Source organism: Coregonus lavaretus, assembly GCF_964263955.1.
Source record: "Coregonus lavaretus genome assembly, chromosome: 2".
NCBI classification, from domain to species: Eukaryota; Metazoa; Chordata; class Actinopteri; order Salmoniformes; family Salmonidae; genus Coregonus; species Coregonus lavaretus.
This window is the reverse complement of record NC_139989.1, coordinates 7,017,797-7,044,529: the sequence shown is the minus strand read 5'-3', so window position 1 is coordinate 7,044,529 and position 26,733 is coordinate 7,017,797. Positions and strand designations below refer to the sequence as shown.

Here is a 26,733-nt window from a genome sequence, read left to right as displayed (position 1 = left end):
CTGCCCCACACCCTAGAGAGGTGGAGCCTCCATGTTCTTTTGCATTTGACCTGGGTGAGGGACCAGTCGCAGGGTGAGTCTCTTTGGCCGGTCCGCTGCCCCTCCATGGCCCAATGATCCAGCAACCCAACCCTACCCAACACCTGCTGGTCTGACAAGTCTCAGGTCAAAGCTACCTAGAGGCCTGGTTACCCTTTCTGCGGTTTCTACTGACCACTAAGAAAAACAAAGATTTCTAACCTCAACCTTTTCCCTTTGGATCCGAGACGAGGCGGTTGACGACACAATCATGGCTGATAAACTGGGTCTGGCTGTGGGGGACGATACGACTTCCATCATGGCGCTATTGGAGCGCGTGGCAGGCATCATTGACAACGTGCAGGCATGCCAGGCGCGTATGGAGGAGAGGCAGCTAGAGCTGGAGAACAGTGTCAAGACCATCCAGGAGGACGTTGGTGAAGCTGACGGTAAACCATGCCGCCACCAGCAGCACAGTGGACAAGCTGCTGGAGAAGACGCGCAAGGTCAGCTGCCACATCAAGGACGTCCGGGTACGGGTGGAGAATCAGAACATCCGGGTCAAGAAGGTGGAAATAACCCAGGAGGAACTGTTGGCCAAGAACAAGTTCCGGGTTGTTATCTACCAGGTAAGCCCATCCAGCCAATTTCATTGCTGTCAGAAGCCAGGGGTACTAATCATTGTCATCTTCATCCACTAACTGGTTATTTAAGGATCATACTCTCAATAGTTGTAGAAGGATGTGATAAATTGTTAAAAACTCATGGACTTTAGTTGAGATTTTGCTGACAGAAACAACATGGAGACAGGGGGGCTGAAAGCATCTGTTCAAATGGAGGGTGTTAAAAGTGAAATCAAAGCATGGACTCTTTTAGATGGTAGAATGGTGCGGGCTTGATTTTACTTTGGCCTTCAAAGCCAACAGCTGCAAGCCGCCGTTGACCTGATTATTTCAGGGCCTGAGTTGCCTTGACAGGACGTAAGATATACTGCAGTCTACTAAAAGGTTAGATGCTACACTCAAGAATACGAATCTATGTGGCAGATTGCCAATGACGATACGATTTGGATTAAGCAGCCATGGATGGGGTGGAGTGGATTTTGGCTGCCATTTTAAAGCGCAAACTGCTTTTTCGATAGACAAACTGGATTCACTGGCAGCTGCATAATCAATTAAAATACGCAGTTTGGCATGGCTGTAGTGTGTGACATACAGGACTAATGTTGAATAAAAAAACTATTGCTTTGAAGCTGGCATCCAATGAGCTGATTTAATTCATACTCTCCCTTTTATGAAAATGTTTTCTGTAATTAAAGATGACTCTAAAACCGGATCAATTGTCAAACATTTGAACACCACCTTTTTCTCAAATGCATGACAGATAATGTTTTATTTTTATATTAATATTACCACTGGTGTTTATCTGGTTTTTATTGTGAAATTACTGCAAATGGTAATTTCTAGTAGTTACTTCAAAATTTTGAAAACAACCGTTCTTGGTAACAATATGTACTTATGCTGTTACCATGTAGTCTTTAAGTAAATACCAGGTAATAATGGGGCTGTAAAGTATAGTGATACCAACTTAATTCTACTAATATTTGCTCAGTACTCAATTTTGCAATACTTCAACTAATATCTGCCTGGTACATGAAAAATCTGCCATTTCCAGAATGGGTCATACGGTCAAGACACTTCCCTTCCATTTTTACACTAAAGGGGGAAGTCAAAATGAAACATGATAGGGATGTTTAGGAATCAAACAAGGAGTGGGGATATCTGTGGCATGGTTACAGTAATGTTGGTTGATTATCTTGGTATACTGGGATTGACTAATTCATCATACTGTCAGCCATTCTGCGGTTGTGCCATTTAGTGACCACTAGGTTTGCTTAGGTCATCATTTAAATGAAAATTGGTAAATTAAAACGAAATTTTTGAAAAGCTGCACAGATCCAACATGTACAGTGGAGAAAAAATGTATTTAGTCAGCCACCAAATGTGCAAGTTCTCCCACTTCAAAAGATGAGAGAGGCCTGTAATTTTCATCATAGGTACACGTCAACTATGACAGACAAAATGAGGAAAAAAAATCCAGAAAGTCACATTGTAGGATTTTTTAAGAATTTATTAGCAAATTATGGTGGAAAATAAGTATTTGGTCAATAACAAAAGTTTCTCAATACTTTATGATATAACCTTTGTTGGCAATGACACAGGTCAAACGTTTTCTGTAAGTCTTCACAAGGTTTTCACACACTGTTGCTGGTATTTTGGCCCATTCCTCCATGCAGATCTCCTCTAGAGCAGTGATGTTTTGGGGCTATCGCTGGGCAACACAGACTTTCAACTCCCTCCAAAGATTTTCTATGGGGTTGAGATCTGGAGACTGGCTAGGCCACTCCAGGACCTTGAAATGCTTCTTACGAAGCCACTCCTTCGTTGCCCGGGTGGTGTGTTTGGGATCATTGTCATGCTGAAAGACCCAGCCACGTTTCATCTTCAATGCCCTTACTGATGGAAGGAGGTTTTCACTCAAAATCTCACGATACATGGCCCCATTCATTCTTTCCTTTACATGGATCAGTCGTCCTGGTCCCTTTGCAGAAAAACAGCCCCAAAGCATGATGTTTCCACCCCCATGCTTCACAGTAGGTATGGTGTTCTTTGGATGCAAGTCAGCATTCTTTGTCCTCCAAACACGACGAGTTGAGTTTTTACCAAAAAGTTCTATTTTGGTTTCATCTGACCATATGACATTCTCCCAATCCTCTTCTGGATCATCCAAATGCACTCTAGCAAACTTCAGACGGGCCTGGACATGTACTGGCTTAAGCAGGGGGACACGTCTGCACTGCAGGATTTTAGTCCCTGGCGGCGTAGTGTGTTACTGATGGTAGGCTTCGTTACTTTGGTCCCAGCTCTCTGCAGGTCATTCACTAGGTCCCGCCGTGTGGTTCTGGGATTTTTGCTCACCATTCTTGTGATCATTTTGACCCCACGGGGTGAGATCTTGCGTGGAGCCCCAGATCGAGGGAGATTATCAGTGGTCTTGTATGTCGTCCATTTCCTAATAATTGCTCCCACAGTTGATTTCTTAAAACCAAGCTGCTTACCTATTGCAGATTCAGTCTTCCCAGCCTGGTGCAGGTCTACAATTTTGTTTCTGGTGTCCTTTGACAGCTCTTTGGTCTTGGCCATAGTGGAGTTTGGAGTGTGACTGTTTGAGGTTGTGGACAGGGGTCTTTTATACTGATAACAAGTTCAAACAGGTGCCATTAATACAGGTAACGAGTGGAGGACAGAGGAGCCTCTTAAAGAAGAAGTTACAGGTCTGTGAGAGCCAGAAATCTTGCTTGTTTGTAGGTGACCAAATACTTATTTTCCACCATAATTTGCAAATAAATTCATTAAAAATCCTACAATGTGATTTTCTGGATTCTTTTTTCTCATTTTGTCTGTCATAGTTGACGTGTACCTATGATGGAAATTACAGGCCTCTCTCATCTTTTTAAGTGGGAGAACTTGCACAATTGGTGGCTGACTAAATACTTTTTTTCCCCACTGTACATGGTTAGTGATGATTCACTTATCATTAGGTATAAGGAGAACGAGAGAAAATGGTATGGATGGAACTAATCTTCCTACAATTCCCTTGTAGCCTAAACCTGCATTGGGTGGCACAGATTTATCAAATAAAATCTTAGTTGTCACATGCGCCGAATACAACAGGTGTAGACTTTACTGTAAAATGCTTACTTACGAGCCCTTTCCCAACAATGCAGAGTTGAAAAGTACGAAAATGTGTAAAAAATGATAAAGGAAATACAGTAGTAACATAAAATTACAACAACAAGAGTATACACAAGGATTACCAGTACCGAGTCAATGTGCTGGGGGTAAGACATAGTTGAGGTGATTGAGGTAATATAATTGACAATGTTTGGTGATTGCAATTGTATCAACGAAAGAGATGGCTCTAATGTTGACAACACATTAAAATATCTCCCAATTTCTTTAGAGAAATAAACTGTAAAATAAGTTACTCTCTTGACAGAAATCAGCTCGAAATACTGTAAGGCAGTTCATGAATATGAATAAAGAAACACCCTCTTTGTTTTTTCAGCTAATGTTGGGCAAGAGAACATTGAAATGGCAAAAGAAGATACACTGATTTGGAATTTAAGTCAGAAAATAACACTTATAGACCAGGCTCTCTCTCTCTCTAATAATGAAGACCACATCCAGTCTTTGTAAAGTGGTCTGCTGTTATTTGCTGGGTCTAAATGAACAAGCCAGCTGATAACATTATTCAAAGTTATTATTCAAGGTTATTCTGAGAGCCTGCTGTGCACAGGGTTCTCTTTCTGTTTTTATTCTGAGAGCCTTTTCCTGTCAAGGCCCTCACCTCCTTATAAAGTATTAGGTAGGAGGCTGTGATTGTCAATAACCCTCTCTTAGAATTATGAATGCAAGGGAATAAGTAAGGCTCATTAGCAATTAAATAAGTAAGACCAATTAGTAAGTAAGTACAGTTGAAGTCGGAAGTTTACATACACTTAGGTTGAAGTCATTAAAACTTGTTTTTCAACCACTCCACAAATTTCTTGTTAACAAACTATCATTTTAGCAAGTCGGTTAGGACATCTACTTTGTGCATGACACAAGTAATTTTTCCAACAATTGTTTACAGACAGATTATTTCACTTATAATTCACTGTATCACAATTCAAGTGGGTCAGAAGTTTACATACATTATGTTTACTGTGCCTTTAAACAGCTTGGGAAATTCCAGAAAATGATGTCATTGCTTTAGAAGCTTCTAATTGACATAATTTGAGTCAATTGGAGGTGTTCCTGTGGTTGTATTTGAAGGCCTACCTTCAAACACAGTGACTCTTTGCTTGACATCATGGGAAAAATAAAATAAAATCAGCCAAGACTTCAGAAATACAATTGTAGACCTCCAGAAGTCTGGTTCATCCTTCGGAGCAATTTCCAAACGCCTGAAGGTACCACGTTCATCTGTACAAACAATAGTACGCAGGTATAAACACCATGGGACCATGCAGTCGTCATACCGCTCAGGAAGGAGACGTGTTCCGTCTCCTAGAGATGAACGTACCTTGGTGCAAAAAGTGCAAATAAATCCCAGAACAACAGCAAAGGACCTTGTGAAGATGCTGGAGGAAACAGGTACAAAAGTATCTATATCCACAGTAAAACAAGTCCTATATCGACATAACCTGAAAGGCCGCTCAGCAAGGAAGAAGCCACTGCTCCAAAACCGCCATAAAAAAGCCAGACTACGGTTTGCCACTGCACATGGGGACAAAGATCGTACTTTTTGGAGAAATGTCCTCGTCTGATAAAACAAAAATAGAACTGTTTGGCCATAATGAACATCGTTATGTTTGGAGGAAAAAGGGGGTCGCTTGCAAGCTGAAGAACACCATCCCAACCGTAAAGCACGGGGGTGGCAGCATTATGCTGTGGGGGTGCTTTGCTGCAGGAGGGACTGGTGCACTTCACAAAATAGATGGCATCATGAGGAAGGAAAATTATGTGGATATATTGAAGCAACATCTCAGACATCAGTCAGGAAGTTAAAGCTTGGTCGCAAATGAGTCTTCCAAATGGACAATGACCCCAAGCATACTTCCAAAGTTGTGGCAAAATGACTTAAGGACAACAAAGTCAAGGTATTGGAGTGGCCATCACAAAGCCCTGACCTCAATCCTATAGAAAATGTGTGGGCAGAAGTGAAAAAGCGTGTGCGAGCAAGGAGGCCTACAAACCTGACTCAGTTACACCAGCTCTGTCAGGAGGAATGGGCCAAAATTCACCCAACTTATTGTGGGAAGCTTGTGGAAGGCTACCCGAAACGTTTGACCCAAGTTAAACAATTTAAAGGCAATGCTACCAAATACTAATTGAGTGTATGTAAACTTCTGACCCACTGGGAATGTGATGAAAGAAATAAAAGCTGAAATAAATCATTCTCACTTCAATTATTCTGACATTTCACATTCTTAAAATAAAGTGATGATCCTAACTGACCTAAAACAGGAAATGTTTACTAGGATAAAATTTCAGGAATTGTGAAAAACTGAGTTTAAATGTGTTTGGCTAAAGTGTATGTAAACTTCCGACTTCAACTGTAGGTAAGTCACTCAGTATGTAGTACTATATACTGTACAACATTACAGTATATAGTTTATACAGAAAAGGCGGGAGGACATTCTCAGAATGATGTCCTCGTGATAGGGCTAAGTTATATATTGAAATTGTGTTTAATATACTTCAAAAGTCGTAATTTCTTTGGCTTCATTTCGCAAAGTTTTAGTGTGCTTGGCCTATAATAAAGGTTTAGCATGTTAATCCTTTGTGTGTGAGGCTGTCATTTTATACAGTCAAAGGTTTGAACTTCTAGTGTAAGTGTTTAGATCAGGTGTCCTATAATACGTAAGAGGCATATTAATGATACAGTACATTAATAGTAATAATATTTCATATAGTACATGGTACCTGCCTCGCTACAATACATTGGAACAGCACTGCAACTGAGAATTCAGCATTGGAAGCAAACTTCCTCACCCATAAATGGAACTTGAATACGTGTAAGGCTTTGGCATGATACTTTAAACCAACCATTTTTATATTTTTAACTTTATTTTTCAATGATATTATTGAACATCAAGTTACCTGACTGATACAGGTGCTCCTTGAAACGGATACAGCTTGCTTACAGCTTCTTACACGCTATAAGAAAGCTACAAAAGCTATGCATTGGGGATGTGTTTAGCTTTCTACCGCCTAATGCTGAGCTACATTAACAGGTGTGAGTATAAATAGGCCAAGAATCAAGGCTCCAGTTCACAGTTAAATTCCCAACTTTATTCAGGGAGAACAATATACACAGTATGGTGTGTAAGTTTTGGTGCTAAATGTATTTACATGCTAGTTACATAATTGCTCCAGTGCCATAATAGTGTAAGTACACAATGTTACATGTGTGTATACTACGCTACCAGTCAAAAGTGTTCCAACACCTACTCATTCAAGGGTTTTTCTTTATTTGTACTATTTTCTACATTGTAGAATAATAGTGAAGACATTAAAACTATGAAATAACACATATGGAATCATGTAGTAACCAAAAAAGTGTTAAACAAATCAAATTATATTTTATACTTGAGATTCTTCAAATAGCCACCCTTTGCCTTGATGACAGCTTTGCACACTCTTGGCATTCTCTCAACTAGCTTCATGAGGTAGCCACCTGTAATGCATTTCAATTAACAGGTGTGCCTTCTTAAATGCTAATTTGTGGAATTTCTTTCCTTCTTAATGCGTTTGAGCCAATCAGTTGTGTTGTGACAAGGTACAGAAGATAGACCTATTTGGTAAAAGACCAAGTCCATACTATGGCAAGAACAGCACAAATAAGCAAAGATAAACGACAGTCCATCATTACTTTAAGACATGAAGGTCAGTCAATACGGAACATTTCAAGAACCTTGAAAGTGTATTTAAAGTGCAGTCACAAAAACAATCAAGCTCTATGATGAAACTGGCTCTCATGAGGACAGCCACAGGAATGGAAGACCCAGTTACCTCTGCTGCAGAGGATAAGTTCATTAGAGGTACCAGCCTCAGAAATTGCAGCCCAAATAAATGCTTCACAGAGTTCAAGTAACAGACACATCTCAACATCAATTGTTCAGAGGAGACTGAATCAGGCCTTCATGGTCGAATTGCTGCAAAGAAACCACTGCTAAAGGACACCAATAAGAAGAAGAGACTTGCTTGGGCCAAGAAACACGAGAAATGGACATTAGACCGGTGGAAATTTGTCCTTTGGTCTGGAGTCCAAATTGGAGATTTTTGGTTACAACCATCGTGTCTTTGTGAGATGCGGTGTGGGTGAATGGATGATCTCAGCATGTGTATTTCCCACCATAAAGCATGGAGGAGGAGATGTTTTGGTGTGGGGGTGCTTTGCTGGTGACACTGTCTGTGATTTATTTAGAATTCAAGGCACACTTAACCAGCATGGCTACCATAGCATTCTGCAGCGATACGCCATCCCATCTGGTTTGGGCTTAGTGGGACTATAATTTGTTTTTCACAAGGAAATGACCCAACACACCTCCAGGCTATTTTACCACGAAGGAGAGTGATGGAGTGCTGCATCAGATGACCTGGCCTCCACAATCCCCCGACCTCAACCAAATTGAGATGGTTTGGGATGAGTCAGACTGCAGAGTGAAGGAGAAGCAGCCAACAAGTGCTCAGCGTATGTGGGAACTCCTTTAAGACTGTTGGAAAAGCATTCCAGGTGAAGCTGGTTGAGAGAATGCCAAGAGTGTGCAAAGCTGTCATCAAGGCAAAGGGTGGCTATTTGATTTGTTTAACACTTTTTTGGTTACTACATGTTTCCATATGTGTTATTTCATAGTTTTGATGTCTTCACTTTTATTCTACAATGTAGAAAATAGTAAAGAATAATGAAAAACCCTTGAATGAGTAGGTGTTCTAAAACCTTTGACCGGTAGTGTAGTTTGCAGCTTTCAGAATGTCAGAATGTGGCATCTATAATGACAATAATACATTATATCTATAATTCTTAGTTATAGAATAATTCATTCCGTTTGTTTGCAAATGTGATGGTTCTACCAATTTCACTATGTAATTACACAAACAGTAATCAGATATACGAGTTGTAAATACTCTCACCTATCTGTACTTGCAGTACACTATACCTACAGTGAATTTGGAAAGTATTCATACCCCTTGACTTTTTCCATATTTTGTTACAGCCTTATTCTAAAATTGATTAAATTACTTTTTTTCATGATCAATCTACCCACAATATCCCATAATGACAAAGCGAAAAAAGGTTTTTATAAAATAAATTGCTAAAAAGAAAAAGAAATACATACCTTATTTACATAAGTATTCAGACCCTTTGCTATGAGACTTTTGAGCTATTTATTTTTTATATATTTGCAAACATTTCTAAAAACCAATTTTTGCTTTGTCATTATGGGGCGTTGTGTGTAGATTGATGAGGGGGGGGTGAAACAATTTTATCCATTTTAGAATGAGGCTGTAATGTAACACAATGTTGAAAAAGTGAAGTATTCTGAATACTTTCCAAATGCACTGTATGTATTTCAAACACATGAAACAGTTGATGTATAATGTTAAGATATGATGTTAAGACATGGTTTTTCTCTTGTGAACATTTCTTGAAAGGATGAATGAGCTGGAGGCCCATGGAAAACGTACTGAAGCATCTCCAATTCCTAAATAACTTCAAGCAGGAGAGAGAAATGAGAGACCCAAGTGAACCAGTACCTTTCTGACATATGCCAAAGACTATCAAACCAGTTCTCATTAAAAGCGTTTTTAATGAACGCATATCTAAATGAATGGTGTTCTCAGGTGAACTTTGGACACAATGGACACAATGTTGTATCAAAACCTTCGTATTTCTACCCAACTTTGGACATGTTGTGAAATACTGTAGGCCTTTATGGCATATTCTATGAAGTGCATACATTTCGAATGATGTAATAAATTATTATTTTTGAAATAACATTAAAGTCTTGTGTTTTCATAGAATATTAGAGGCATATAACTTAATTCTGAAATGCACATAGAACACAATTTATTTACATCTTAGAATGGAGCGTGTTTTTGTGTAATACTGAAATCATACTTTTATTAAGTGTTGAAGGTGGGGGGAAAACCCCCCCAATTAGGGTCAATCTATGAAATTGAGTTGACCTGTCCTATTAACCCTATCAGTCCCGAGACCCCAGCAAAAATCGGCTTTTCATTTACATGACTTTCATTTATCTGCATGTCCAGCCCTTATATTTAACCTCACAGTTAAGTGTTTTACCATTTTCTTTTCAGGACAACCAGGGCTAAAAGTAGAACAAAAAACTATTTGACATAAACAGTTGCATTCATACGTTTTATTGACAAATGTCAATAAAACGAAGGTCAGCCAAAGCAAAAACATGATACAAAAATGAATTTATATGAATGCAGTACAGTACATAAATGGTTTGCTAACTGGGAAATTAATATCCAACTAGTCAGTGACAACTGTGTGGAGTTTGGTGTTTAAGACAGCAACTATGTGAGCTTATTACAGTATTATAGACACTATGTCCTGGGATTTCCTGTGATCTTCTATGTAGAAGAACCCCTTACCTTCTAACAACTCTTGTGTAGCTTGTGAACATCATAGAGCAGAACATGGTACATGTGCATGTTTGTGAGAGTCTCAGCTTGTCATAGATAGCTTTAAATAGTTTGTAGCTCAAACACACGTTTAAAAGGGGTAAGAAGTCCAATTCGCGCCGGCATCACGTGGGACTCATTGGGTTAACAGATATACAGTCCCAAATAATGGTTTGAACCAAATTCACTGATTAACTGAAGCTCACAGTGTGGGCTGGATACAGTGTTGGGTTGCAGATACCCATTTAGCTGCCCTCTATGGTAATTCATAAAATACAATGATTTATGATTCTTGGCAATGTGTTCATGAGTGGCTGCTCTCATTTAATAATAATAGTAATAAAATAATTTAATAATTTCAAACATTGACTTTAATGAATGAAGTACTATATGAAACTTTAACCCATTAAATCATGTCTTAACTGTGTTATGGGACACGCAGCATTAAGCGAGAGCAGTTGGTCTGTGCTTCTCAGGATTGTCAAGATGTCAGATTCTTCATTCAACATTATTTAGATCATACAATGAAGGCAAAAACGTAAATATTATGGCAGTCATTCTCCTCCCAACAAGACTTTATTTTCTATGTGTTACACCTCAATACTATTGCAATCCTTCTGTCAGAGACATCATTACACCTGAAACAAAGTGCTACCACTTGATATTACAGATGTATACTAGCAGGCAGACAAAAAAAAGAAGACAAGTTTTATTGTCACATGCGCCGGATAGGTGCAGTGAAATGTGTGGTTTTACAGGTTACAGATGTATACTAGCAGGGGGACTCACAAGCGCTTTTGTGAATCCCTTTGATTCTTTTGAGGTGGTTCTGAGACACTCAACCTGGTTTCTGTTCTCATTACAGGGCGACAGTGAGGTGCCAGCTGTGGCAGCCGGAAAGGAACCCAAAGAACCCAGTGAACCCAAGGCACCCAAACCGTCGGCGGCCGAAGTGGAGCCAGACCACTTTGAGCTCCCCCCTGAGTCTGATGAGGAGTACATGGTGGTGGAGGAAGCCTCGTCCACGGCCGCCAAGATGAAGAAATCAGGCCTGAGCCGCATCGAGAGCTTCAAATCTACCTTCTCCCGCGTGAACATGACCAAGACGAAAGAGAACATGAGCAGCAAGGTTGGCCAGATGGGTGAGCGCATCGTATCAACTGAGCGCCGGGAGAAGATCCGCCAGTCCGGCGAGAGGCTCAAGCAGTCCGGCTCGCGGCTCAAGGAATCCATTGCCAGCCATGTACCAGCCAAACTCAAGAAGGAGAGGACTGTGGCGGAGGGCCAGGAGGGGGCCGAGGGGGTCACTGAGGATGCCGCACCCATCCCACCACCCAAGGGACGCAAATCTGCAAGCCCTGACCTTGCCTACACGGAGGTGACCAAGGAGGCTGAGGATGGAGGAGAGGACGAGGTACCGATACATGATATCAAGCGGCTCTCCTAAAACAGCGGTCAAGGAAACGGAAAAACAACAACATACATGTTTTCTTTGTTTTTTTTTGTAGGATTGGCCTGTGACCAATAGTCCCAGTAGTACTGGTCCCAGAAACAGGCCAGTTAGGGTGTCAACACAATCAGTTCATATAATCCACACACTCCCATCTTTGTTTTGGGAATTCAAGGATTTATATAGAACAAGTTTAGAATTTTTTGATTTGTTTACATTAAACATGGACTTTGCAAAACAAATAAACTGACAAGAATTACAGCAAGTTTGTGGGATTGGACATTTTCTACAGACTTTCAACATCTTTATAGTCAACATCCTTATAATATAACGGACATTCAATTGTCTTTAATTTGCATGTTGAAAGGCTGAATATGGGATGTTAAGGCTAAACTACTGAAATGATGGAAGTTGAAATTGAGTTTTGGTATAAATGGTTTGATTGAGGTTAATGTTACATATGCAAAACAATAAATTGACAGAGAAATGTCTTGTATAATGGTATGTGAAGAGTGATGAGCTTTAGGACTGAAATGATGTCAATTCATGCCCACCAAACCAGAATTCAGTGATTAGATATAATTTCTTGTGCAGTTTTTGCAGAGAAAATTTCAAATCAGCTGTTGTCTAGGAGTAATGCATATATAAACATATATAACAAGTATATATCATTTAATGGGAAAATGGGTTAATTTCTAAATTGGTCCTTTGTAGCTCAGTTGGTAGAGCATGGCGCTTCTAACACCAGGGTAGTGGGTTTGATTCCTGGAACCAGACATACGAACAATGTATGCACGCATGACTGTAAGATAAAAGCTTTGGATAAAAGCTTCTGCTAAATGGCATATATTATTATACTATATTATTTGAAAGGGTGGGTGAGGAAACCACTGTGCATTATGTCAAATATCTATGGATATGACATAAAACAATTAAATTAGCTATACAAATGGCCAGTAGGAATAGACATTGTAAGTACATAATTTAACTCCCCGTGGACATAAGCAGATTCCTGAATATGTGCATCTTCTGCTCATCTAGTACTGTTTAATATATGAAGCCATTTCTAGATATTTTTTGCTGTTATAGAGTGAGTGATTTGGCATGACTATAGGTGTTATTTCATTTTAAGTTGAGAGGAATTCTCTTGAGTTTGTCACATTGCATATATAGAATGGATTGTAAGCCTCTCTGCTGCTAAGGAGAGGTAACACATTGTGCATGTTATTATCTTATTCAACTGTCCGATAGTCTTGTTAACTGTAGATTTTGTTTCTATTTAATGAACACAGTTTTTTACTCGTGTTTAAAAAGGTCTAAAATAGGTGCAGTACTACACTAACTGTTGCTATGGTAATATTTGTTACACGTCCAACATATGTCAAGATAGTAGACATAGTAGACAAGATAGTAGTCGAAAGCTTTTGTAAATTCCCATAAAATGTGTCTTAACAGCTTATGACAACCACACTAATATTAAAACACACATAACCCAGTCATAAAGTATAGAACTGTGAAATAACTGGCATCCTTGTTTGCTATGCTATGATTTATTACATAATTATTAAAATGTTATAAAAGTGTTATTACTATGATGCCACATGATGCTATTCAAATGCTTTCTGACAGGGTAAAGTGTCAGAGGGGTTGATTTTAGTGGATATATTGGAATAAGGGAAACTTGTCAAAACAACTATCTTTTCTACAGCACTTTAAGAGATAAAATACCAGAATGTGATGAGTTAATCAGAAACAGGAATTTCTATACGACTTTTGCTTTGTTTACATCTTCTGGTATTCTTTGAAAATATGTTTAATAAAAATTCAAAATATAGTAATTTGGCTGCACAAAACGCTAGCATTATTAATTAATCAATTAATTTGTACAACATAGACATACAGTAAATCTGAGAAATCACTTGTAATTAGATAAACACACACATTGTCGTCATTGTCATATTCAGTATGTGGTTGAGACACACACACAGTCACTTATTCACACACACTCACACATGCACACACGGAGCCCTACCTATCCAATGCCTCCCCCTACACAAACAGGTTTTGCAAAACTAAAATGGCTACCACTTGAAGTGAAATTCCCACTCATTTGCAGTCACAGAGAAGAGCCACTCCCCTCAGTGTCCAGTGGTCAGGGGACTGGACGGTGCGCAGCAGCAGGGAGAAGATGAAGGTGAGGTCTGTGCGTCTGGGTTTCTTATACACGGGACAGGGGTACAGGCTTATCCCTTGCTGACGCTTGGCATCGGAAGCCAACGTGCTGATAGCATAGACGTGGACCACAGGGAGGACCGTGAAAAGGACCTGGAAGTGAAAGATGGGGGTGAGACTCGATAGGCTGGTTTCTAGCAACTTCAGACTCAAAGGAAATTCATTACAGACCTGGGTCAAATACATTATGTCAAATACAATTAATCAAGGTGCACTTGAATTGAGAGTTTTCACTTTCGGGACTATTCCATTGGTATGATCGTATACATTTCTTGTTGTTGACAGAACCCAGGTCTGGTTCAATCAAAGTTAGTTTTTACCATTGATCTTTGTGAATCGAATATTAATAATGAGTATAAATATTCCAAGTAGAAAATGAGATGATGCTACATGTTAACCTTTGGTGGCGACTCTGTGAGTTTGGCGTTTCTCCTGTCCCACCCTGCCCCGTCCAGGAAGAGTCCGTAGATGTAGACTCCGCCAATGTCGTCTGGCGGCGGCGCAGTGACGTCCTCCCTCATCATCCGGGTGACATCGTTGTGCAGGACGACAGTGTCCAGAGCCCAGCCCTTGGCCAGGTTCATCCTCGTGGTCTCCTGCCTCATGGCAGTCAGAAAGCCCTATGACAAACCACATACAGTTTATCATGGGATGACTTTGAAAATCACAGATAAAAGGGAAATTCTAAATTTTTGCTAGGTGCTTTAAAAGAACACTATTTAAAACCATAACATTTATATAATAACGTAACATATATTATTCCCAGGTAATACATAAACAGTACAAGTTCCACACGTATTACTGTAACCAGATATTCATTGGTGCGACTGCCACATCTGCTCCACCTCTGAGCTTGTACGTTTGCAGTATATCACACCTGTGGGTTGAAGAAGCCAGTGAGCCAGAACTGGTGGGGCCGTCCACTGGAGATCCAGGTATGAAACTGCTGGTTCCTCTCCAGTAGCTCCGTGAACCAGAAGCCCAGCGTTGCAGAGTCCCAGCTGATCTTCTGCCACAGCTTGGGGATGCGGGCATCGTACATGCTGTCCAGGGCATCCCTCAAATCCTCTGACATGATAATGGTCCCTAATGGTAGATAGTTTAGTTCAGGGACTTGAAACCTATTGAAACCAGACTCAAAGGTCTCACTTAGTTAGATTTTGGAGTAGATAAAAAGTTGCTAACTAGCTATGTATTTCTATGCTACTTACACAGTACAGTGTGAAAGTTGTTTTTATTACAGATTACAGATCTTTTTTATAGTACCTCTGTATGCATTTACAGTATGTGTTTTTCAGAGACTTACCATCGATGGCCAGTTTCAGATCGCTGAGAGTACTCCGTACACAGCCTATGATTCGCTGCATGCGGTCAAGCTCCTGCCGCAGAAAGATGTTCATGGGCTGGAAAAGGCCCATTTTCTGAAGATGAGCTCTCACCTGAAGCACAAAGTAGAGGGGACCTTATTATTGATGTAGTTGTTCAGTTGATCTGTGGTACATATGGTATCTTTACAGAGATATAACATTTGCTGACGCCAACCCCTGATTGACACTATCGACCTTGTCCATATCTGGTTGGTTACCTCATATGGAACGTAGTCTGGTGGCAGCTTGTCCAGCATCTCATTGGCCAATTTCTGGACAGTGGCCTCTCTGGTCTCCCCTCCCCCTCCTCCACTGTCCTTGGGTTGGATATTGATGATAGTGCTCAGGATCTCGTTGGCCATGTTTGTCTGGTACGTAATGTCAGCATTAGGATGAAGACCGAATACCTGTCGGTCACACAACTGGGATTAGTATATGTGTTGTATGTTTGAGTAGAGCAAAATATGTCCGTTGCTCCATTCTCATAGTGGCCTATTCAAAATGAACCAAAAGCTGTCTAACATGAACCGTCTGCTAACTGCAATCAGAAAAGGACGATGTAGCACCAATGTCACCTCTCCCCCCTCTTACCTCTGGCGAGTCGACCAGCGGCAGGGTCTCAATGTGGAGCAGGTAATCCGGCACATTCTTGGCTTTGGGTATGGTATAACCCTTGTAGAAACAGAACTTGTCAGCGAACATGCTCTCGCTGAACCACACGCTGGTGAAGGTGTTGAGAAGGTGTTTGTCCAGGTCGTCTGTGACGCGGCCACCATATTGGACCTCGCCCAGCATGTAGCGCAGGCAGCTCCAGTTGACGCCACGCTTGACGTCTAACTCATCCAGGTGGTTCTGGACAAACTGCATGCTGGAGGTGAAGTCTGCCTGGTTGAACTCGTACGGGATGTTCCAGCCCAGGGGGCCAAATTTACGCCTCTCCTGCATGGAGAAAAACCAACACACGTGATTGATTGATAGATAGATAGATTGATTGACATCATTGGTTCATCCATTCATTCATTCATTTATTTTCACAGGGTAAAATATAATTATCAGTAATAACTGGACTGTTAAAGCATAGATTGTAATGTAAAGAACTTGAGTGTTTCACAGTAGACCTACTGATTTTCAAAGGGTTCCCTGTCCTGCACAGGGGGGAGAAAGAGGTACAGAGGCAGAGTACTGGTAAGAACCAGAGAAATACAGAGGCAGAGTACTGGTAAGAACCAGAGAAATACAGAGGCAGAGTACTGGTAAGAACCAGAGAAATACAGAGGCAGAGTACTGGTAAGAACCAGAGAAATACAGAGGCAGAGTACTGGTAAGAACCAGAGAAATACAGAGGCAGAGTACTGGTAAGAACCAGAGAAATACAGAGGCAGAGTACTGGTAAGAACCAGAGAAATACAGAGGCAGAGTACTGGTAAGAACCAGAGAAATACAGAGGCAGAGTACTGGTAAGAACCAGAGAAATACAGAGGCAGAGTACTGGTAAGAACCAGAGAAATACAGAGGCAGAGTACTGGTAAGAACCAGAGAAATACAGAGGCAGAGTACTGGTAAGAACCAGAGAAATACAGAGGCAGAGTACTGGTAAGAACCAGAGAAATACAGAGGCAGAGTACTGGTAAGAACCAGAGAAATACAGAGGCAGAGTACTGGTAAGAACCAGAGAAATACAGAGGCAGAGTACTGGTAAGAACCAGAGAAATACAGAGGCAGAGTACTGGTAAGAACCAGAGAAATACAGAGGCAGAGTACTGGTAAGAACCAGAGAAATACAGAGGCAGAGTACTGGTAAGAACCAGAGAAATACAGAGGCAGAGTACTGGTAAGAACCAGAGAAATACAGAGGCAGAGTACTGGTAAGAACCAGAGAAATACAGAGGCAGAGTACTGGTAAGAACCAGAGAAATACAGAGGCAGAGTACTGGTAAGAACCAGAGAAATACAGAGGCAGAGTACTGGTAAGAACCAGAGAAATACAGAGGCAGAGTACTGGTAAGAACCAGAGAAATACAGAGGCAGAGTACTGGTAAGAACCAGAGAAATACAGAGGCAGAGTACTGGTAAGAACCAGAGAAATACAGAGGCAGAGTACTGGTAAGAACCAGAGAAATACAGAGGCAGAGTACTGGTAAGAACCAGAGAAATACAGAGGCAGAGTACTGGTAAGAACCAGAGAAATACAGAGGCAGAGTACTGGTAAGAACCAGAGAAATACAGAGGCAGAGTACTGGTAAGAACCAGAGAAATACAGAGGCAGAGTACTGGTAAGAACCAGAGAAATACAGAGGCAGAGTACTGGTAAGAACCAGAGAAATACAGAGGCAGAGTACTGGTAAGAACCAGAGAAATACAGAGGCAGAGTACTGGTAAGAACCAGAGAAATACAGAGGCAGAGTACTGGTAAGAACCAGAGAAATACAGAGGCAGAGTACTGGTAAGAACCAGAGAAATACAGAGGCAGAGTACTGGTAAGAACCAGAGAAATACAGAGGCAGAGTACTGGTAAGAACCAGAGAAATACAGAGGCAGAGTACTGGCAAGAACCAGAGAAATACAGAGGCAGAGTACTGGCAAGAACCAGAGAAATACAGAGGCAGAGTACTGGTAAGAACCAGAGAAATACAGAGGCAGAGTACTGGTAAGAACCAGAGAAATACAGAGGCAGAGTACTGGTAAGAACCAGAGAAATACAGAGGCAGAGTACTGGTAAGAACCAGAGAAATACAGAGGCAGAGTACTGGTAAGAACCAGAGAAATACAGAGGCAGAGTACTGGTAAGAACCAGAGAAATACAGAGGCAGAGTACTGGTAAGAACCAGAGAAATACAGAGGCAGAGTACTGGTAAGAACCAGAGAAATACAGAGGCAGAGTACTGGTAAGAACCAGAGAAATACAGAGGCAGAGTACTGGCAAGAACCAGAGAAATACAGAGGCAGAGTACTGGCAAGAACCAGAGAAATACAGAGGCAGAGTACTGGTAAGAACCAGAGAAATACAGAGGCAGAGTACTGGTAAGAACCAGAGAAATACAGAGGCAGAGTACTGGTAAGAACCAGAGAAATACAGAGGCAGAGTACTGGTAAGAACCAGAGAAATACAGAGGCAGAGTACTGGTAAGAACCAGAGAAATACAGAGGCAGAGAACTGGTAAGAACCAGAGAAATACAGAGGCAGAGTACTGGTAAGAACCAGAGAAATACAGAGGCAGAGTACTGGTAAGAACCAGAGAAATACAGAGGCAGAGTACTAGTAAGAACCAGAGAAATACAGAGGCAGAGTACTGGTAAGAACCAGAGAAATACAGAGGCAGAGTACTGGTAAGAACCAGATAAAAAGGAAGGAAAACAGGAACAGTAGATGGAAAGAGTATTATTGATATGAAAGATGAAAATGTTAGAGAAACAACAGCCATTGGGGATATGGGGGTATGATATGGCGGTATGATATGGGGATATGGGATTATGATACGGGGTTGAATCGGGTTTGAAATAATGTTGTTCAGTCAGACCTGAACAGTAGTGTGGAGGAAGGCCACAGCGTATAACAGAGGTCTCCACTGGGGCAGGTTAGTGATCTCAAGCATCTCCTGAGTCACACTGTTGTAGGTCCTTTTCAACCCTGCTTTCATACCTGGACACAACATAAAACCACACATCTGGTATGATACAAATTAATAATAGGAAGATACTGTATATGCCATGTTACTCAATCCAGATTCTGAAAGTCAACACAGAAGAAGTGGTGTCATGTACCTTGAGGAGGCTCATTGGTGAACTTGATGGACGACTGCAGGAAGTTGATGGGGAACTTGGGGTGGACCTCGGTGGTCAGCCACACCCTACAACCGTCGTGGATGCTCTCGTTGTTGGTGACCGACTCCAGCAGCTCGTCCAGGAAGTCCAGGCCCAGGTGGCAGTTCTGGAGGAGGAGCCAACCTCCGTCAGCCATACTGTTGGCCAATAACCTGCGAGCGTGCACTTCCTGGCCCTGCCCCATGGAGATGGGTCTGCATGGTGCTCCCTACAGGTACACATCGGACGCAACACCAGCAAAACAGTCACATGCATACAGTAGAAAACAGATGCATCACACTTTTTAGTCCAGGAGTAGTCTTAATCTAGGTCTGGGAAACTTGCCACTAAAGTTACCTTTGCTTTGGCCAGCCTCTCTATGTTCTCTGTGGGATCGGAGCCCATAGACAGGAAGCACACCATGGGAGTCCTCTTGTCACTCTCCGCCCACATGGACTCCATGTCCAGAATGACCCCCTCTGCGTACTTAGGCCCCAGCGACTCAGCGATGTAATGCCGTGCCTGGAACAAAAAACTAAGGGATTCACCTGCTAATGTGGAGAACACAGGCTATACCACTGTAGCTGAGGAATTTCAACATGGAAACGTTTCATTAGCTTTGGGTAATGCTTTAGATAAATCTATGGCTTTATTCAAGGTTTTCGTTTTGACATTATTGAAGAGGCAACATTTGGTGGATCAACCTGGGTTCTAAGATGACAGAGAACTATGAAATAAAAACCTACATGTTTGAATTCACCTATTTCTATTTGTGAAAAGTTTATATTGCAGGGTGATAATTATACGGCCATTGGGGAAATTATTTTATCCGGATCACATAGCAATAACCTAAAGCAGAATCATTGACAGGTTGCACAGAGGATCTGCAGCCTAGGAGCATAGAGCGCAGTACTGTATATAAGATGCGTTCTATTAATAGAGATGATTGGAAATGCGTTGGCTGAAGAGACATAGACAGGTAGTATTCAAAGTATCCCAAAGGAGAAGAAACATGGCTGGAGAACATGAGTTTAACATTAGTTTTCAATTGAATGTGGAAAATGTTTGTTTACAGCACAATACATTTACATTTACATTTTAGTCATTTAGCAGACGCTCTTATCCAGAGCGACTGACAGTTAGTGCATACATTTTTTATTATTTTTTCATACTGGCCCCCCATGGGAATCGAACCCACAACCCTGGCGTTGCAAACGCCATGCTCTACCAACTGAGCTACATCCCTGCCGGCCATTCCCTCCCCTAACCTGGACGACGCTGGGCCAATTGTGCGCCGCCCCATGGGTCTCCCGGTCGCGGCCGGCTACGACAGAGCCTGGATTCGAACCAGGATCTCTAGTGGCACAGCTAGCACTGCAATGCAGTGCCTTAGACCACTGCGCCACTCGGGAGACAATGTATAGTACATTGAGTGCATAACATTTGTGTTCAGTGTATGTGATCCCTGCAGGACTTAAACCCACAACCTTGCCATTACTATCACCACGGCCACACCAACTGTGTCACTTCACTTCCAGGAGCATGTAGGGCGATTCCATGGCAGCGTAGGCCGAAAATATTTTGGGTATCTGAAAAGGGCATTTTAGGTCTAAAAGGGCCTAAAATGGCCACTTTCATCATGATTTTCTCACAAATGGTTTGTGATATAAATGTAAAAAGCATGTCAAACATCCTTCCTCCCTATGAAGTTTCTATGTGAGAATTGCCAGAACAATCTGAGATACAAACATTATTTTGGGGCTACACTGGCATGGAATCACCCTGTAGGTACGTGGAATAGTCCTAGCTTAGTAGAGCTTTGGCAAAGGGCCTCAAACTCAGCTTCCACCTGTCATGCGTGTCAAAATGTAATCAGCTGCCTCCCCTTATTATATACATGTAGGTAGCATTTCTAAAGTGGAGACCTCAGATCAGATTTGACATGGGAATTCAGTGACTTAGCTCCTCTGGCTGTCCAAAAGTGGGGAGAAGTGTGACATTTCACAAAAGGTTGGAAAGTACCACACCCTAACCCTACTTATTCATTTTAATAGAGTTCATGCTTACATAATGCCATATTCATTCGGAACTTGTTGAAATGTTTTCAAAGCCATTACATATTGCTGATATAAAATTATGATCAAATGTATTCACTGTGGTTTACTGATGCAAAACTATGCATTGTACCATCAAACAGTTCTTTGTCTTGTTTCTTCAGACAAACATAATATTTACTCAGTGTTTGAAGGATTTGGACCGACCCTACACAGTCTGGTTTGTGTAACTTGGCAATAGTTTGGTTGCGAAGGAGAGATGGTGGATTTGAACGGGTCATCTCTGGCTTTGCGGGCAGCCAGCTGTTCGCTCATTTCAGAGAGGCTTTTTATAGTTCCCTCCCAAGTCAGAACTGAAAGGGCAGATGCTTGTCTGTAACGTACGCATTTGTAAATGATTACAGTACACCTGTGCCTTTCTCTCTCACCGGCTTCCCCAGAGTTTCCACGGTTACCAAGTAAATTAGCTTGTCAAATTACATCACTCAGCAAGCATCTTAATTTAGATGTTATTTTTTTTATAGCTAATTTGCCCTTGATTGGTGTGAGAGGTATGAGGCCAGCACGTTTATTTTACATTTACGTCATTTAGCAAACACTCTTACCCAGAGCGACATGCAGGAGCAATTAGGATTAAGTGCCTTGCTGAAGGAAACATCAACAGATTTTTCACCGAGTCGGCTCGGGGAATTGAACCAGCGACCTTTCGGTGTCTGGCCCAACGCTCTTAACCACTAGACTACCTACCACCTTTAATTCTGGGGCACTGTAACTGCATCAAAATATTAAAAGGCACCATCCAGACTAAAGGAATGATTAATAACGTTTGGGTTGATTTGGGTCAACAGCTTTTGCTGTATGTGGGGATTTTATTCGAGGGGTAAATAGAAACTAGTATCTTGAAAATGCACGGTTATCTATTTCTTCTGTTGAAACAAAAAACTATTGTTGCAGATAACACAGGAAATGTTCATTGAGCAGACACTGACCCAATTCGAACATGAGGCCTAAATAACAACAGATAGGCCCACCCACCTGGGCGATGGTCCGGTCGGGGCACCAGCTCCTGATCAACAATAACTTCCTGAACGTGTCCAGCATGCTGTCGTACCCGTCAGGCACCGGGGCCTCCTCGGGGGCGGGCTCGTCGAACCAGGCCCTCCAAGAGCGGTCATTGTGGGTGACCTGGGTCAGCAGCTGGGTGAAAGGGTGCACGCTGGACAGCTGGACCAGGTTCAGCCACGTTATGTCCAGGATCCAGCGCCGCGGCTTGGGCTCCACAGAGTTCAGGTCCAGGGCTGCACCTCCTAGGGGAGGAGGAGATGTATTCCATATGTGTATAACTCATTTGATGTTCTAAATATGTGTCTTCTGTAATGCGTGGTTGCACAGTGAATATCCTTATTACTCATGGGTCAATAACGATTTAATTGAATAACGGCAACAAACGTAAGAGAGAGAGAAAGTGAGAACTACACAAATCTAAGTGGGGTCTGAGGGTGAAGAAGCACATTAAACTCAGAGGGTTTGCTTAGTGAATACTGGGTTCATTTTAAGATGGAAGCATGACGGATAACAGTTCTCTTTACTGTAAAGGTTGAAAACAAGTCAATGTTATAAATAAGAGGTACTGTGTACTGTATGCATTTAAGTCATTTAGCAGATGCTCTTATCCAGAGCGACTTACAGTAGTGAGTGCATACATTTTCATACTGGTCCCCCGTGGGAATCCAACCCACAACCCTGGCGTTGTAAGCACCATGCTCTACCAACTGAGCCACAAGGGGGACTGTGCAAATACAATAACAGCAAACAAAGACTTCTTCCAAATACACAGCTTGATGTACATTATAGGAGTCAAAGAAAGTCCTAATGCCATTGGTGTGTGAGGGGGAATTCAGGGGGCTAAAATAGATCTGGATGCATACAGTCAGCAGTGTGATGTAAGCTGAACTAGGGCTGGGGTATTCAGTTACCCCACTTGTGGGTGGGCCAAGTCGCATGTGAGACACAGTATGAGATCACTACCCTACATGGGTGATAAGAACCAAGTGATGGGTGTCATTAATTTTTTTTACACCTTTTTCTCCCCAATTTCGTGATATCCAATTGGTAGTTACAGTCTTGTCCCATCGTTGCAACTCCTGTACGGACTCGGGAGAGGCGAAGGTTGAGAGCCATGTGTTAAATGTGTTATTGTATTTGCACAGACCCTGCCAAGCCGCAATGCTTCTTGACACACTGCTCGCTTAACCCGGAAGCCAGATGCACCAATGTGTTGGAGGAAACACTGTACAACTGGCGACCGAAGTCAGCGTGCATGTGCCCGGCCCGCCACAAGGAGTCGCTAGAGCACGATGGGACAAGGACATCCCGGCCGGCCAAACCCTCCCCTAACCCGGATGACGCTGGGCCAATTGTGCTCCGCCTCATGGGTCTCCCGGTCGTGGCCGGCTGGGACACAGCCTGGGATCGAACCCGGATCTGTAGTGACGACTCAAGCACTGCGGTGCCTTAGACCGCTGCGCCACTCGAGAGGCCCATATGGCTGTCATACTTTTTGTCGTGAAAGGAAACAAATTGATATACACTACCAGTCAAAAGTTTCAGAACACCTACTCATTCAAGGGTTTCTCTTTATTTTTACTATTTTCTACATTGTAGAATAATAGAAGACATCAAAACTATGAAATAACACATATGGAATCATGTAGTAACCAAAAAAGTGTTAAACAAACCAACATATATTTTATATTTGAGATTCTTCAAATAGCCACCCTTTGCCTTGATGACAGCTTTGCACACTCTTGGCATTCTCTCAACCAGCTTCACCTGGAATGCTTTTCCAACAGTCTTGAAGGAGTTCCCACATATGCTGAGCCCTTGTTGGCTGCTTTTCCTTCACTCTGCGGTCCGACTCATCCCAAACCATCTCAATTTGGTTGAGGTCGGGGGATTGTGGAGGCCAGGTCATCTGATGCAGCACTCCATCACTCTCCTTCGTGGTAAAATAGTGTTGGGTCATTGTCCTGTTGATGATAGTCCCACTAAGCACAAACCAGATGGGATGGCGCATCGCTGCAGAATGCTGTGGTAGCCATGCTGGTTAAGTGTGCCTTGAATTCTAAATAAATCACAGACAGTGTCACCAGCAAAGCACCCCCACACCATAACACCTCCTCCTCCATGTTTTACGGTGGGAACTACACATGCAGAGATCATCCGTTCACCCACACCGCGTCTCACAATGACACAGCGGTTGGAACCAAAAATCTCCAATTTGGACTCCAGACCAAAGGACATATTTCCACCGGTCTAATGTCCATTGCTCGTGTTTCTTGGCCCAAGCAAGTCTCTTCTTCTTATTGGTGTCTTTTAGTAGTGGTTTCTTTGCAGCAATTCGACCATGAAGGCCTGATTCACACAGTCTCCTCTGAACAGTTGATGTTGAGATGTGTCTGTTACTTGAACTCTGTGAAGCATTTATTTGGGCTGCAATTTCTGAGGCTGGTAATTCTAATGAACTTATCCTCTGCAGCAGAGGTAACTCTGGGTCTTCCATTCCTGTCGCAGTCCTCATGAGAGCCAGTTTCATCATAGTGCATGATGGTTTTTCTAAATGCACTTGAAGAAACTTTCAAAGTTCTTGAAATGTTCCAGATTGACTGACCTTCATGTCTTAAAGTAATGATGGACTGTCGTTTCTCTTTGCTTATTTGAGCTGTTCTTGCCATAATATGGACTTGGTCTTTTACCAAATAGGGCTATCTTCTGTATACCCCCCCTACCTTGTCACAACACAACTGATTGGCTCAAACGCATTAAGAAGGAAAGAAATTCCACAAAATAGCATTTAAGAAGGCACACCTGTTAATTGAAATGCATTCCAGGTGACTACCTCATGAAGCTGGTTGAGAGAATGCCAAGAGTGTGCAAAGCTGTCATCAAGGCAAAGGGTGGCTATTTAAAGAATCTCAAATATAAAATATATTTTGTTTTGTTTAACACTGTTTTGGTTACTACATGATTCCATATGTGTTATTTCGTAGTTTTGATGTCTTCACTATTATTCTACAATGTAAAAAATTGTAAAAATAAAGAAAAACCCTTGAATGAGTAGGTGTAGGTATATGTGATTAGTAACGACTGATATTAATTGAAGGGTTACGTTGAAATTGTCTTTTTTATATCATAGATAGCTGACCAGCAAAATATAGGCTCTAGACTACAGTTAGGCCTCACAGTTTATCCTGGCCAGGTTATGTGGTCAGTCTTATCATAACCTAATCATAAACCATATACGGTAGTAGTCAGGTAGGGATAAAACTAGTTTCTGTTATTGGAATGCTACTGTATCAACTCATTACTTCTATGGCAGGTTCTGAAAATCTTACTACATAGCAATAAAAATGAAAAAATAAATAAAAATAAGGTGTCCTCTATTTAGCTATCAATGTCATTTCCAAGCTGGATGTCTGGGAAAACATCAGCCACATTCATAACAAATCAGGAGGTACTGAAACAATCCAACGTTAGTTAACGTGATAAAGGTCTGAAAGTTGTAATGGTAAATATGAATGTAACTGGCCGAACCTTTGATAAAGGTTTGAAAGTCGCTGTGGGAGATGTTCCTGGCCTGCAGGTCGACCTTCAGTGCCAGCAGCAGGGTGAAGAGGAACTTGTGATCCTCATACAGGCCTCTCGCTGTATATCGAAACGCCTGGTAGGTCAGGAACTCAATGATGTTGAGGATCCTTTTAGAGGTGATCTGGGACTTGGTGGATTTCTCCATGGATGAGTCGAAGATGCCCAGGAACTGGCGTAGGGAGGTCTGGTACATGATGTTGACCAGGCTCATCTCCACTATGAGGAAGTAGAGGATGCTGCCCCGTGTGGCCACCAGACGGTACTCCTCCCTGGCCAGGTTGATCTTCACCTCGGTCTCGGCTGCCACCGTTAGCTTCTCACTCACCTGTTGGGAACAATTCAAGTACAATGTTGGACTACAGTGCCACAAATCTGAGAAAATAAAAATAAATACATATAGTTGAAATGCAGATAGGTATATCTAAAAATGTATAAAAAAATATGCTCTTGCATGCATCAATTTCTTTCATACTTCATCATTGGAAAGAAATCATGCACATTTGGCCATATCAATGAAAAGGTGGCATTTTACCCCGATATGGAACTTTTGCATTAAATCCAATATTTGACCTGAAGAGAGGCACACATATAACCTGCCCCCACACACATCCAAACACACACATACCTCCTCTGCTGTGGTCTTGGTGACTCTCAGGACCTCGATAAGGGACTCGTCCTCCACCAGAGAGCCCTCAGTGCTGGTCAGTCTGTAAAGGAGGTTATCCTCCAGCTCCTGCATCTTCCTCTTGTTGGACGTCACTTCCTCCAAGAGCTTCACACGCTCCGACTCCAACTCCTGAGAGAGAAAGAGAGAGAGAGAGAGAAACAAACACACACAGACAGAGAGACAGAGAAATAAGCATGTCTTGTAAGAGCAAGTAGGTAGTGTATTTCTTTAAACT

General features: G+C 41.9%; 1 protein-coding gene and 1 pseudogene across 2 annotated transcripts in view; one reads left to right on the top strand and one right to left on the bottom strand.

Moving 5' to 3' along the window:
• Window positions 1-289: 289 nt before the first annotated feature.
• LOC311102855 (caveolae-associated protein 4a-like) lies at window positions 290-11,727 on the top strand (annotated as a pseudogene). Its single transcript has 2 exons — window positions 290-647; window positions 11,146-11,727. The product of its transcript is annotated as a caveolae-associated protein 4a-like (transcript).
• Window positions 11,728-13,836: 2,109 nt separating this feature from the next.
• Window positions 13,837-26,733, bottom strand: part of dnah5l (dynein, axonemal, heavy chain 5 like) — a gene marked incomplete at both ends in the record, with an annotated part of 53,202 nt that continues 40,305 nt past the window's right edge. Inside the window, 12 exons of the mRNA XM_084144193.1 lie at window positions 13,837-14,055; window positions 14,361-14,582; window positions 14,840-15,048; window positions 15,269-15,401; window positions 15,548-15,736; window positions 15,921-16,268; window positions 18,848-18,969; window positions 19,092-19,359; window positions 19,488-19,652; window positions 22,220-22,491; window positions 25,778-26,156; window positions 26,457-26,627. Coding sequence (XP_084000319.1) covers window positions 13,837-14,055; window positions 14,361-14,582; window positions 14,840-15,048; window positions 15,269-15,401; window positions 15,548-15,736; window positions 15,921-16,268; window positions 18,848-18,969; window positions 19,092-19,359; window positions 19,488-19,652; window positions 22,220-22,491; window positions 25,778-26,156; window positions 26,457-26,627 — 2,697 coding nt within the window. The remainder of the gene's footprint in view (window positions 14,056-14,360; window positions 14,583-14,839; window positions 15,049-15,268; window positions 15,402-15,547; window positions 15,737-15,920; window positions 16,269-18,847; window positions 18,970-19,091; window positions 19,360-19,487; window positions 19,653-22,219; window positions 22,492-25,777; window positions 26,157-26,456; window positions 26,628-26,733) is intronic.